General features: G+C 36.7%; 1 protein-coding gene across 1 annotated transcript; it reads right to left on the bottom strand.

The window, feature by feature from the left end:
* Positions 1–3,124: 3,124 nt before the first annotated feature.
* On the bottom strand, positions 3,125–5,490 carry LOC118439264. Its single transcript, XM_035860420.1, has 6 exons — positions 5,349–5,490; positions 5,044–5,196; positions 4,791–4,968; positions 4,311–4,455; positions 4,175–4,230; positions 3,125–3,941 (listed from the first exon to the last, which is right to left on the bottom strand). Exons 2-6 carry the CDS (start codon positions 5,187–5,189, stop codon positions 3,384–3,386), a joined length of 1,083 nt encoding a protein of 360 aa, XP_035716313.1. The 5' UTR covers positions 5,190–5,196; positions 5,349–5,490; the 3' UTR covers positions 3,125–3,383.
* Positions 5,491–14,429: the final 8,939 nt, after the last annotated feature.

The raw sequence follows: 14,429 nt of genomic DNA, 5'->3' as shown, positions 1-14,429 counted from the left end.
TTTGATCGTCCCGCTTGACAAAATTCAATGGATCGGGCGAGGCGAGATTATTGATTGAGTCTTTATTATTTGAAAGTGTATTAAAATTATGTAATGATACAATTTGTATGACAAATTTTCATTTACTTGAAATGAAAGTGTCAAATAGTTTGGGTTAAAAATATGTATATTAAAAAAGTATCCACCTAAGAAGGGAACGTCCATAAATTATGTCACTAAAAAATGCCGATTTTTCAGACCCTCCCCACTTGTCACATGTACGTTACACCCCCTTTTTAACGCGTGTCATAAACATTTGCCTCCCATTTTAATCATATTTGCATGGAAAACGATGAAAGAATTGAGACACATTACATTTGCATACAATATTGTTGAACACTCGTTCTTATTAATCTTCACTTTTGGAAAAACCTTTGGGAAACTTGTGAGTGGTTTCCAGTCGACTTTCCGTCGGTTAAATGCGATCATTTGCACGTGGAAGATTTGCAGGTTTGTGACATTCTCATTGACGAGACAGTCCGTGGGGTTGAAGAAGGCGACGCTTCCTCCGAGGTGCTAAAAAAAACAATTAATTATTTAAGCTAACAATGGAGGCGCAAACCATGTTCAGCCCAGATGATTTTTGACCTTATTAGTTTGAAAGAGCAAGTCTTTACAAACAACATTTGGTTCGGCACTTGGGCAGATGCGGAAATTTCAGCACGTTATGGGCGCCGCAAATTCGCAAAAACGCACGAAGTTGAGCTGGCGCTGGGAATTTCCCGAAAAATCGTGCGTTTTTGCAAACTTGCGGCGCCCATAACGTGCTGAAATTGGCGCATCTGCCCAAGTGCCGAACCAAATGTTGTTTGTAAAGACTTGCTCTTCCAAACTAACATGGTCAAAAAATTATCTGGGCTGAACATGGTTTGCGCCTCCATTGTAAGTACTTACAATTAGTTCAGTCGTTTTTAACCTGATGAGGAATAATGGTCAAACTTTGTGGAGATTTTGATGCGATTTGACTACATTTTTTCATATAACTATTTTATAAAAATTGTGTGCATATGTATTTTAGCCACATTTGTAAAAATAAATTTTGCCAAGATTTCACCCATTTTAGACGAAATAAATATGATCAAAAGTTTGATTAAAAACTGAGCATTGAATGATTTGTAGGTTTTCTTTCGTAAATATGTACATACTTCTTTTGTGGGATAAACTCATATTTTTGGACAATTGGACTCACATCAGGTGCGTCTTCTAACGAGTCATAAAATCCGACTCTGACCACTGGAGGTTTGTAGTGGTAGTGAAGAAGGACGGTGGTCGTGGATTGAAAAAACGGTGGATGGCAACGTTCTCTCTCACATTATCCCGTGGCAGACGCAAATAAATCTGGATCGTGGTCACCTTTACGAAAATGAGGACTTGGATTAATTTAAGGACTCATTTCCGATCGAAATGTTATATTTTTTTATACTTGAGGTAATACGGTGGTTTAAGTGATACTCTGAAACTAAGGGACGTTAGAGATTCCTCTCACGAAAAGTTTGACCGTTCTCAAACTGAAGAAAGAACAATTGGAGATCAGAATTAGATAGGTCATTTTTACCAAAAATTTGATTATTTTCAAGTAAAATTCGCATATTTATGTATGTAATTGCTTACTTTTCCATTTCAACGTTGGGGATGAGATCCCAAACCTGGAGAGCCAAGGTTGTAATCTGATTCATGCCCCCCACCACATCTTGGAAGTCTTCCCAGTTTGCCAAAACTTCCGCATCCGTCCGCCTTTCTGCATTGGGGGCGAGGAAGGTCAGATTTCGCAGACTTGGGGAGGAACCAATGACCACTGCGAGATGTCGGGGATAACACATCTGCAGTACCAACGTGGTGACCTTGAGAGGTTACAAATTCGCCGAAAACTCGTTCACAGAGAGAGTAGGCGTCCAGCGCATCGCTTGCAGAAAAGGGATAAGCTGCACGTAAAAATGAACATATGATAGGAAAACATGTACAATTTATTTTTCCGGAAAATTCCCACCTGCTCCTCTGCCCCGAAGATTGTCTTGTATAGTAAAAATGCAAATTGCAATAAATTTGCACAGTTTTGTAAAATTGTCTTGACCTCAGTCATCATCCCCTCTCGTCAACAATCTCTGGAACTCGACGGCCTTCAGGTGGTTACCATACATAATTTTCTAAAAACGCTGGGAACATCTGAGTGGCCTCGAGATAGGTCTTGGCACGCATACAGATTGTCGAAATGACCAGTTGGGAAGAAGACAGCGTGGCGGAGAGAAGTTTATCGAGCCGGGGCAGCTTGTTGTTGACGTCGTGTTCAGGCAGGAAAGTGAGGTAGGCTCGTTTATTCGATCCATTCCGTCGGGACAGGATCATTCCACCGACGGAACCGCAGGTTTTCGAAACTTCCGAACTTCGAGGTCACTCAGGTGGGCAAAAATAGCGTAGGCGACGGCGAACACGAACTCCGCGATTGGAGGGTCGACGGTAGCGTCACCACCATTTTGATTCAGTAGTTTTAACAAATTATGTAGAACAGTTGGTTTTTAGTTAAGAATTGGGATGAGATGAGTGCACTTGGTTTTCAGATTTTTTAAATTTTATGGGATTCTTTTTTCATGTCTGGGTTCCTTTCGAATTTGTGAGAACGTATCGCGTATCGTTGCGATGAAAGGAATGTATTTTATGACATTGAAGATTTTAATTTGGGTTAAATTTGTGTCTCGTATAAATGAGAAGAACATATATTTCACCGTATTTATGAGGATTTATAATAAAAATATATTTTTAACAAAATCATCCACAAATTCAAGTGATACATTTAAGTGTTAAAATTCTTGGCCAATTATTTAGAAAAAAATAGGTGAAGATGTATGCACATACATTTGAGACGGGTTTTGCATGTACACAGACTTGTCGGGAAAAGTGAGACTTTTAATGTGAATATTTCCTAAAAGGAAATAAATCGATCTTGGTTTGTGAGGCAAAGTGAGACTTTTTCTCGGTATAGTCTTTTTTATCCAGTCGTGTGCAGGCTGCTAATTAAATTACTAATGAAAATGATGAAAATGATGAAAGTAAATAAATAAATTCTGAAATGATAACGAGAATAACAGTATTTTTAATCAATTATTGAGATGTTGACTGATGAAATTTATTAGATTTTGCACGGTTTCTACAAATCGTCACTATTAAGAAGAGGTTGCATTATTTGGACAGTTTCGTCTCATCGTCATCAAGTTTATAACAATCAATTCATTTGTTTTGACTAAATTTCTGATCCTTCAAAATTATTCATTTTTTTAAGAGAAAATTTTAGGTTTATATTTTTTAACGACGATGACCCTCACAAGGCAAAAATCCAATTTAATCATTTTTTAGAGATCTTGTTCCTCGTCTTGGACGGGACGATCGCGAAGGTTTTTGGGCGGAATTTCCTCCTTTTCGGATGCGGGACGCTTTTTGGGTGTTTTGTCTTTCATGGTCACGGACTTCTTCTTTTTCTTGATTTCCGGCTGTGGCAGATATTCGACATGGTCATCGTCGTTGCCACCTTCCTCCTCCTCGTCTTGGACACCATTTTCGTCGAAACGCTTCATCACGCCGGCTTCGAGGTGTTGATTGTGTCCCAGGACGAGGGGTTTCGCCTTCTTCTTGATTTCTACCTTGACCACGGCCTTTTTCTTGGGTTGGAGAAACAGTTTCCTCTCCGATTTGATGGGGTTTAGTCCGGCACGTTCTAAATAACGTTCAATATGAATTTCGGCATCCAGTCGGGAGACGTCGATGGATTTGAAAATGTTGACGAGTTCCGTTTCCACGTTGATTGAGGGCAAATCGCTGGTGGTGGAGGATGGATGGACGTTTGAGTGGAAAAACGTGGCCTTGCCGTCCCAACGCTTTATGGCGAAGACTTGTTGAGATTCGTGCAATTCCTGGAAAAATGGGAAATTAGTAGAAAATTCAGGTTTTCTAAAAGATTCGTGAGTTTTTGGGGATTTTCGAAAAATAAAAGGGACAAAAGTGTAAAATTGTGGATGGAATTATTCTAATGTGGGGAACTTTGAATATTTCTTGAGATTAGAGATAGAAGCTCGATTAAATTGATAACACTTGTACATAAATTTGATCATTTTTCTCGTTTTTGAAAATGTGCTCATCTTTTTACCCGAATGATTGAATCGCTCAGCTTGGTCGAGTCGTGAATGTCATCTTCGAATAGACCTGAAAAAGATGGAATTTTTATTACAAAATTTCCAAAAACTAGCTTCTTTCTAAAACTTATTAAAAAATGAATTATGCACCTTCCAACCGGCTCGACATATCTTTAATCATATCCACCATATCGGTGAGGGCAGTAATTTTGTATGGCGGAATGTACGATAAGCGACCCTTGGCGTCGATCTTGATCCGAGGATGCCGTTTGGGAAGACTTTCGTCCAACAAAATCTGGAAAAAAATAATCAGAATCAGAATTTAATTATACACAAAATTGACTTATTTCGCATCGGAACTCGTAGTTTGTAAAAAGACGTCATTGATCTGAGCAAGTTTATAATTTGGAATAATTTTCTTCAGAAAAATGGGTAAAATTTTGTAAAAGTTTACAGAATTTACGGATTTTCCGATTTTACAAGTCTGCCTGCCTGCGTCAATTGCCTCAAAATAAAAATCTGATCCTTTCCAGCAGGAAATTTATCAAAAGAAATCCGACAAATTTCACAAAATTTGGCAATTTAACTTGATCTGCTTTCCGAACTACGATGCCCCCCAAAAAATCATACCTTTCTCGCCTCCGGGTGGACGTTCGTCTCCTTTAGAGCGACAAAAAGCTCATCGATGGAAAAAGTGTTAAATTTCCTGTCGAGAAAACACTCTCTCAAGTATTTCTCTATCTTCACCGCCATCGAATCCGCTCTCTTTTGACAAAACGCGGCCATCTCGCGCTCAAGGTCAGCCGGGCTGGAGAAAAATAATCATAATTAGTTCACGAACTAACTAACTAGGCAGGCAATTAATTAATTGTGATAAGTATACCTCGCCAGCAACGGAACGACGTCCGTGCGCCGGAATTCTCCAGCTTTGCGAAGCTCCGCAAACTGGGAAAAGTCGAGTTTTTGATACGCCAACATCATCCTGGTCGTGTTAGACTGATACTTGGAGACTTGCGAATTGTGGGTCATGGTTAACCTTCAATTTCAAAAAAGAAGATGAGCTGATTAATTAAGAATTTTGATTTAAATGAGGAGAAATTGTAAGTTAAAAATTTGGAAAGGAAAGTTAAACAGGCTAATTTTTTAATAGTTTTATGTGCCAATGTTTGAGGGGATAAGTACGCTTACCGAATGATGATAAGTACAAGAATTGTACAAAAAGAAATACAAAATAATTAATTTCGAACAGAATACAACAACCAAGTTAATGAAACATGAGTTTGGTTTACAATGTGTTGGTTTGGATCCCGGGTTTTACTTGGGGGTATCATGAGAAATAGATTTCTCCTTCACGTGGATGTTCGTAAACTGAATAAGTTTTATAATTTTATTTATCGCAGATTTTTATCCTGATTTTGTATTTCTAATTTTTTTAATTCTTAAATTTTTAACCTCATCGTAATTATCACAAGTCGACGCGGCATTAACAACATTATATTTTGAATTGGTTACACCCCCAAAGTTCCCAAAATTGAATTTCGAATTGGTTACACCCTCAAAGTTCCCTAAATTGAATTTTGCATTGGTTACACCCCCAAAGTTTCCAAAATTGAATTTCGAATTGGTTACACCCCCAAAGTTCCCAAAATTATATTTTGAACTGGTTACACCTCTCAAAGTTTCCAAAATTTAATTTTGAATTGGTTACACCTCTCAAAGTTTCCAAAATTGAATTTCGAATTGGTTACACCCTCAAAGTTCCCTAAATTGAATTTTGCATTGGTTACACCCCCAAAGTTTCCAAAATTGAATTTCGAATTGGTTACACCCCCAAAGTTCCCTAAATTGAATTTTGCATACACCCCTCCAAGTTCCCAAAATTGAAATTTGTCTTTGTAACACCCCCAAAGTTCCCAAAGTTATATTTTGAATTGGTTACACCCCAAAAGTTTCCAACATTTAATTTTGAATTGGTTACGACCAGAGACTGGTCAATCCCGGATTAAGGATTGGGGATTGAGATTGGGATTGGGGATTAATTAATCCTTAATCTCAATCCTTAATCCCGAGTTTTTGAATTTTAATCCTTAATCCCTAATCCCCAATCCAAATCTGTCAACTTTAATCCAAAAGTGGGATTAAAATGGGATTAAAGTGGGATTAAATTTGCATTCACTAAAAACTCAAAAAGCAAACTTCTCTTGAGATCGCTCCCCTTTCGAAAATTGATTGCATTTCGTTCATTTTTATCAAACATTTAAAAATACTCCAAAATATTTTGCAAAACTACTCGTATCGTGGTATCCTCAATGTGCAATGTTCAAATTTTGTGTGAGCTTATAAAGAAATGTGAGTACTCTGACCAAACTATGATCGATGCTGTTCGTTAAAATAGTACCAAGAATAAAATTAGAATTCTTCCCCTATATAATTCTTAGCACAAAAAATATTTAATTATGACTTAGAAATTGTATTCGTAAGCCATCTAATTTTGTATGCAAAATGATCAAAATATTCCATTTTCAGAAGTTCAGAGATTTGTTTAATTAATTTAAAAATCTGGCATAATAATGCAAACAATTAATCCACGACTATGTAAATTAATTTCCAAACCAGGTAAACCCTAAATTTAATCCCGTGTTAATCCCAATCCCAGATTAAATTTAATCCCGTGTCAATCCTAATCCCAGATTAAATTCAATCCCTAATCCCAATCCTTAATCCCAAAATTTGGAAAATTAATCCTTAATCCCGAATCTCAATCCCAAGATTTTAAATTTAATCCTCAATCTCAATCCTTAATCCCAATATCTTTAATCCGCCAGTCTCTGGTTACGACCCCAAAAGTTCCCTAAATTAAATTTTGAATTGGTTACACCCCCAAAGTTTCCAAAATTGAATTTCGAATTGGTTACACCCCCCTCCAAAGTTCCCAAAATTATATTTTGAATTGGTTACACCCCCAAAGTTCCCAACATTGAAGTTTAACTAGGTTACACCTCTAAAGTTTCGAAAATTAAATTTTGAATTGGTTAACCCCCAAAGTTCCCAAAGTGGTTTTTCACCTGGTTACACCCGGTTCTAAAAGTTTCTGAAATTGATATTTGGTTAAGTTACACCCTCAAAGTTCCCAAAATTGAATTCTTGGCACACAAGGAAAGTTTAAATTAATTAAAGTAATTCATAAATGCAAGATTCCAATTTCGATATTTCAATATCGAAATTTCGATATTTCGATATTCAAATATCGAAATATCGAAATATCGAAATATCGAAAACGATATCGATATTACATGCCCTAGTACTCACCGGTCAAAATACGTCTCTTTGTGAGTCACAGAAAGCTTAAACTCCTTCACTTTTGGAAATACGTTTGGAAAATTTGTGAGTGGTATCCAGTCGACTTTCCGTCGGTTAAAGGCGATCATTTGCTCGTTAAAGATGTGCAGGTTTGTGACATTCTCATTGACGAGACAGTCGGCAGGGTTGAAGAAGGCGACGCTTCCTCCGAGGTGCTAAAAAAATACAATTAATTATTTAAGCTAACAATGCGATGGTGTGAAGTCTAACCCTCCGATTTGGTTGAAATTTCGAAATTACGTGGTCCAAGTGAATCCAACCAACGTTTCTTCAGGCAGTTTGTGCAATGGTCAGAATTTGGCGAAATATTTGAGAACAAAGTCGAAAAATGCGCAATTTTTAGCACGGGAGGAGAATGTAATTTGAGTTTACTTCCTCCGCCTGGTAAAAATCGCCCCTTTTTCAATTTTGACCTCAAATATTTTAGCAAATTCTGACCATCGCACAAACTGCCTGAAGAAACGTTGGTTGTATTGACATGGACCACGTAATTTCAAAATTTCAACCAGATCGGAGGGTTACACTTCACACCATCGCATTGTAAGTACTTACAATTAGTTCAGTCGTTCTTAAACTGATGAGGAATAATGGTCAAACTTTGTGGCGATTTTGATGCGATTTGACTACATTTTTTTCATATGTCTAGTTATAAACTTTGTGTGCATATGTATTTTAGCCACATTTGTAAAAATAAATTTTGCCAAGATTTCGACGATTTTAGACGAAATAAATATGATAAAAAATTTGATTAAAACTTGAGGATTGAATGATTTTGCAAAAATATTATATATGTACGTTTTCTTCCGTAAATATGTACGTACTTCTTTTTTGGGATAAAAAACTCGGATAATTTTGGACATTCACTCACATCAAGGCACTAAGCGAAATATGACCAAATTATCGCTCAAAATTCCCAGAGCACATTTCCGATGATATTTTTGCAGATTTCATGTTCTGCCGTGCTTAGGACATGCTCATAAAAAAATTGGCGAGCCACGCCCACTTTGGGTGTGGTTTTTTCCTAGTGTGGTTAGAGCCAAACGCCATGTCGAAAACTGAAGCCCATGCGATTGTTGACCTACCATAAAAATTTCATCCAAATCCGTTCATAAACAAAAAAGTTATTCAACTTTATAACTCGGCGACGGTCAAAAAACGTCGACTTTGGGGGTCTGGTTCTGCCGGGGGTGCGCGTTCAGAAAGCTGGAAATGAGTTTAAATTGCAGTCCTAACTGATATCTATTCAATACAAAAAGAACGGGCTTTCTGAATCTGCACCCTTCCAAGATATAAGCCCGGGAACATTGAAAAAAAACTTGTCGAAATTGTCCAAATCGGGCGAAATTCATCATGTCGTAGAGCAGTGAAAATCAATATCTAGCTTCAGCTAGGTCTAAAAAGTGTGTCGCAAGTGAAATTAACCCATGTCGTAAGGGAACGATGTCGACGTGTCGAATTTTCGACATGGAGCTAGAGCGTTCAAATTCAAAACTAATACTCTGCAACCCTCAAAAAAATGTATACAAACACTTTTAATCATGTCGACACCTTATTTTACCGAATATCGACCTTAAACTGTAGAAATAGGAAAAAGTGCATGTCGATTTGCTGAAATAAGGTGTCGACATGATTAAAAGTGTTTGCATACATTTTTTTGAGGGTTGTAGAGTATTAGTTTTGAATTTGAACACTCTAGCTCCATGTCGAAAATTCGACACGTCGACATCGTTCCCTTACGACATGGGTTAATTTCACTTGCGACACACTTTTTAGACCTAGCTGAAGCTAGATATTGATTTTCACTGCTCTACGACAAGATGAATTTCGCCCGATTTGGACAATTTCGACAAGCGTGACAATTTCGACAATTTCGACGGGCGTGGCTCGCCAATTTTTTATGAGCATGTCCTAAGCACGGCAGAACATGAAATCTGCAAAAATATCATCGGAAATGTGCTCTGGGAATTTTGAGCGATAATTTGGTCATATTTCGCTTAGTGCAAGGGCGTCTTTTAAGGATTCGAAAAACCCGTCTTTGATCACTGGAAGTTCGGTGCGGTAGTGAAGAAGTATGGTGGATCACCATTGGTGGTTTTGGACGACGCAGTGGCCGCGGAAGCCATGCAGACATGTGGGGACATTAACACTATAATATAGATAGGGGAGGAAGTTATTTGTATAAAATGATGGGAAGATGATGCGGACATCGAATAATCGGGGGGACATTGTCCATATGTCCACACCCTTCCGCGGCCACTGTTTGAGTGGAAAGCGAATCATGAAGCGGTGGAGGGCAGCATTTTCTCTCAAATTTTGGCGTGGTAGACGTCAATAAATAAATCTGGACCGTTGTCACCTTGAAGAAAATTAAGACCTGAATTAATTGAAGAACTCGGCTCTGATCGAAATGATAATTTTTTTATATACTTGGGGAAATATGGTTTCGCACGTGACCCGTGAGACTGAGGGGCGTTGGAGATTCGAGATTCCTCTTTCCAACAGTTTGACCGTTTTTAAACTGAAAAAAATAATTGAGAATCAGAATTACATACGTGATTTTTATCAAAAATTTGATTGTTTTCGAGTAAAATTCGCATATTTATGTAAATATTTGTGTAATTGAATACTTTTCCATTTTCACATTGCGGGGACAAGGTCCCAGTCCTTGAGAGCAAAGAATTCAATCTGGTTCAATCCCCTCCCCCCACTCGTTCACAGCATCTTGGAAATGTTCCCAGTTTCTGCCTTGGTGGTGAGGAAGGTGAGATCTCTCTCACAATGGAACCTTACTTCAAGCAACGCCGGGATCGAGTAGCGAGTTACGTAAAAAATCAAGCTAAAAATTAGGAGTCATGTGACACTTATCTTTCCGTTGAATGACCCCTTTGCTTTTTCCTCCATGGGGCGAAAACCTGGGAGGAGTAGGAACTTTGACCCCCAATATTTTTCTTGAAAGGGGCCATTCAACGGAAAGAGAAGTGTCACGTGATTTGTAATTTTTGGCTTGATTATCTGACATAACTAGCTAGTAGATCCCGGTGTAGCTTGAAAAAAAGTTCCATTGTCAGACTTGGGTAGGCTATGAAGGCTGTGATGTCGAGGATGGCACGTGTGCAGTACCCACGTGGTGACATTTAGGTGAGGTTATTTAACCAAGTTTCAAACTGGGCAAAAAAATCGCTCGTCTATCGTTTGCATCGTTTCCCTAAAATCGTGAAACTACGTACGTACAAGTAAAAAACAACATGATGAGAAAACATGTACAATTTATTTTTGCGGAAAACTCCCGAATTTCGCATAAGCGATCATAATCTGTAATGTAATGTAATAATCTGTAATAATAATGATGTTTGTGGTTTCCAAATTTTTTTTGGAAAGATATTTAAAAAAATGTTCATCTCCTTGCATTTTTTAAATGACAATTTTAATTCATCTGCACATCCATAATTTTAAGGGTTGCAAAGTTTGGAGGTTATAATTTTGATTTCCGTGGGCACATATTTAATTAGTTCTTACCATTTTCATGGAAGAAATAAATCAACATTCTAGCCTCGTAACTTTGCAAACCTAATTAAAATATATAATCATAAAAAAGCATTATCGTTAAATTGTGTAATTGGCGAACTTACCCTAAAACTAATTTTCGTCAAATAATCAATAAAAAATAAATAAGTATTTGATGATGCAATAATTAAAATATGATATTGAACTTATTAACCCTTATTTGTAAAATTATAGCAAGGTAATGCTTATGAATTTCGCAAATGTATGTATGTAATCACAACTCCAGATTTGTTAATACAAAATTTAGTATTTAAGATGACAAGCTTATTTAAGTTAGGGTAAATTAATTAATTACAAATTATATGACATGCTAAATTATGTAACACTATGGGTGGCTAAGCCTCGGAAGAGTTTAATACATAAACAAACAAAATACAATAAATATAATAAGTTAAATTGAAGTTTCAACTCAAAATTACCCTCTTTGAATCTGTGGAAGTAGTATTTGTACAAAGTACAATGAGGTATTAAGATTGTGACGAATGATAATGGAGGAGAATAACACAACCACTAACACGGGTGATATAAATATATGCCTACTATGTTTTTAAAAATATTAATTAGTTTATTACCGCTTACTTACTCGGATTCATTATTTAAAATCTTGTAATAACCTGTAATTCTATGGGCCACGAGCCTTGTAAGAATTTTTAAGAATAAATTACTATTATTATTATTATTATTATGTAAAGTACAAAGAAAATTTCACAAAGAAAGATAAAGATTTTGATACAATGTTACATATTTGTTCAAAATCCGTCATGCTTTTATTACAAAAATTTATATTGGACATGAAATATACAAAAGAAGTAATGAAAAGATGGGTAATAGGTTAAAAGGTAAAATAAATGAAGTTGCTGAAATGGCTGAAATGGCTACAATTTTCTTGCATTGGCTACATTTGTCATGATTTGGCCAATGAATTTTTAAATTAACCTTGTCAAGGTATCGGTTACTTTAATCTCTGTATGATATACTTTACTAAACAAAAATAGTAAAATTTAAAAAATCATGGTTTGTAGAAGGAATTAATTCAATGGGTAGAAACCATACGGAAAATTCAATTCAAAGAGCTTCCCAGTCTTTCCAATTTGTTCAAGAAATCGACACAGAATTCAACAAACTCATTGCTGGGGAAGCATATCCAACCGACCCATCCTACAAAGATTACAAAAAATATGTTCTTGATTTCAATGCTGTTGTTGGAATTATTAGAGAAAATAAGGTCCGACAAACCATGAACCAGGTTAGAACCAATAAAACCAATAAAACCACCTTTATGTATTAACCACAATTAACTGAACAGCTAATATTGGCAACCTTTCAGTTTTAGCGGCTAAAGTTGTTCCAAATCATTTTAAATATTCATCTCGAATACTGCACCTTCTTTACTACGAAAAGACGAATTAAACTACCCGCTCAATCACTCGCCTTGTTAGAGGAACGAAATGAAATGTCGATGTTTGTCGAAAATATTGCCTGTCCAGACAGTTATTGTCTTAATTACCACCATTTCCCAACTTAATTTACCGAAAATCGGGAGATCGCTAAAATGAAGCCTGATAATTTCCAGCACCTCCGCGTAGTTGATAATTACCAGGTTTAGCTTCCCCATAAACGATCCCCTTTCGTTGCCACGCAATTCTTAAACTTTATTTTCTACATTACACAAATCGACTCGCTATTAACAAATTCTAGCATTATTAACAAATTTCGGGTTGTTTACAAAACCCGGAATTTGTAAGTTTCCGTACAGTTGTATCGTAACAACTTCAATTATATTCGCATGCGTTTAAATGGTAACGTAAAATATTTGTATAACTACAATTTGTCAACTAGTCATTTATCACTGGTCACCTAAAATATAAAATATTAAAAAATATTGTGAGAACGGTGTGGCTACCAGCCGAGAGAACCGGAGAGAGCTGTATAATAACCCTAATTTCCAACCTATCTAAAATACGCGGAATAAAGACCTTCGGCTACTACCGAGACAGAACCCGAGAGCATTACACCAGTCAGTATGAAGGGAAACGAGGCACGTCAGAGGAATTGAGGGGGATCATCTGTTCGAAACCCAAATGTTTTTATGAACACCAAGAACTTTGCTCTGGATGGAATTAGAGGCATTGGAAGTGTCTGACCAATGGTTTTATATTTAGGGTTGATAAAGTTTTGAAAAAATTGGGTTCAAATTCAATACGGGGATATTTAATTTAAAGATTATTTCAAGGTGTGCCAACTATTTTGAACTTGCTTGTTCGATAAACTTATAACTTTTCAAAATGGACGTCAAAAAATTCCACAGACACAGATGCATTGGTAAAAAGATGGGCAAACAGTTATTCAGAGACTGAAAAACCTAAGGAAGAAACGAGGAAGGAACTTAGGAAAGGAAGAAAGTTCATATTTCGCTACTTAATCTACAAAAAAAAACAGAAATACAAGAAGCATAACGCAATTGCTGATGGAGGGTCATGTGGTCAACTCATGGGTAACTTTAGACTACTTTTGCAGTTATAATCCAATCTGCGACTCAGTGTTTCATCACCAATGGAAACTTTCATTTCTAAATTATTGCACATTTTATGACTAATCTCATCTGATTATACATTATCACTGGATGAATCATTGCCCTACAGTGTACCCTTTTGTAGTTTTGTAGTTTGATACTTGACCAAGATGGCATTTTATATAACTTAAGTCGTACGTACTACGTTTGCATCTTTGATGAACTTTTATAGGCACGGCACAAAGAGGTTTTAGATATTCAAGAATTCTTTTAAAAGTTCAGAAATAATTTTCTCCATATCAAACACAACAATTACGTATCGGGTGGTACAAAGGCTTTTAGAAGTCTCTGCCTTCATGATGAAGAATATGGCCTCCTATGAAGTCAACTGTGTGTGCAATTGACTTCTTTCGTATGCGTCAACGTCATTAGTGTCACATGCTTGACACATACATTTAAATTTGAGATTTATATATATGATATGTAGAATATGGCTTTTACAGTAAACCGATATTGAATCAGTTGTTGCGGAAGCGTGGGACAGAGGGACAATGTCCCCACGATCGATTTCCCCATCATCATCTGCTCATGTTATACAATCCCCTCCCTCCCCTATCCTACAATGTTAATGTCCCCAGATGTCCCCACGGCTTCCGAAGCCACTGTATTGAAGCACGTGCTAAACATTAAGCGCACCCTTTTGCAGTTTACTCTTAGATATGAATATATATATGGGGATATATATATATATATATATATCTTATATATGGGGTTACGATTATAACCGAAAAGTAAATGTAAATATGTGACTACCGCCGTGGTTATAAATTTGT

This window comes from Folsomia candida, unplaced genomic scaffold (genome assembly GCF_002217175.1).
Source record: "Folsomia candida strain VU population unplaced genomic scaffold, ASM221717v1 Fcan01_Sc032, whole genome shotgun sequence".
Taxonomy (NCBI): Eukaryota; Metazoa; Arthropoda; class Collembola; order Entomobryomorpha; family Isotomidae; genus Folsomia; species Folsomia candida.
This window is presented reverse-complemented; position numbering and strand designations above follow the sequence as displayed.

Bases quoted from the DNA above. Each gene is read 5' to 3' on its own strand.
- LOC118439264 (XM_035860420.1), bottom strand. From the start codon at position 5,189: ATGACCCACAATTCGCAAGTCTCCAAGTATCAGTCTAACACGACCAGG. The intron at 4,231-4,310 runs GTGCATAATTCA...CATCTTTTTCAG, and splicing joins TATGTCGAGCCGGTTGGAAG to GTCTATTCGAAGATGACATT. The intron at 3,942-4,174 runs GTAAAAAGATGA...CCATTTTTCCAG, and splicing joins TGAGCGATTCAATCATTCGG to GAATTGCACGAATCTCAACA.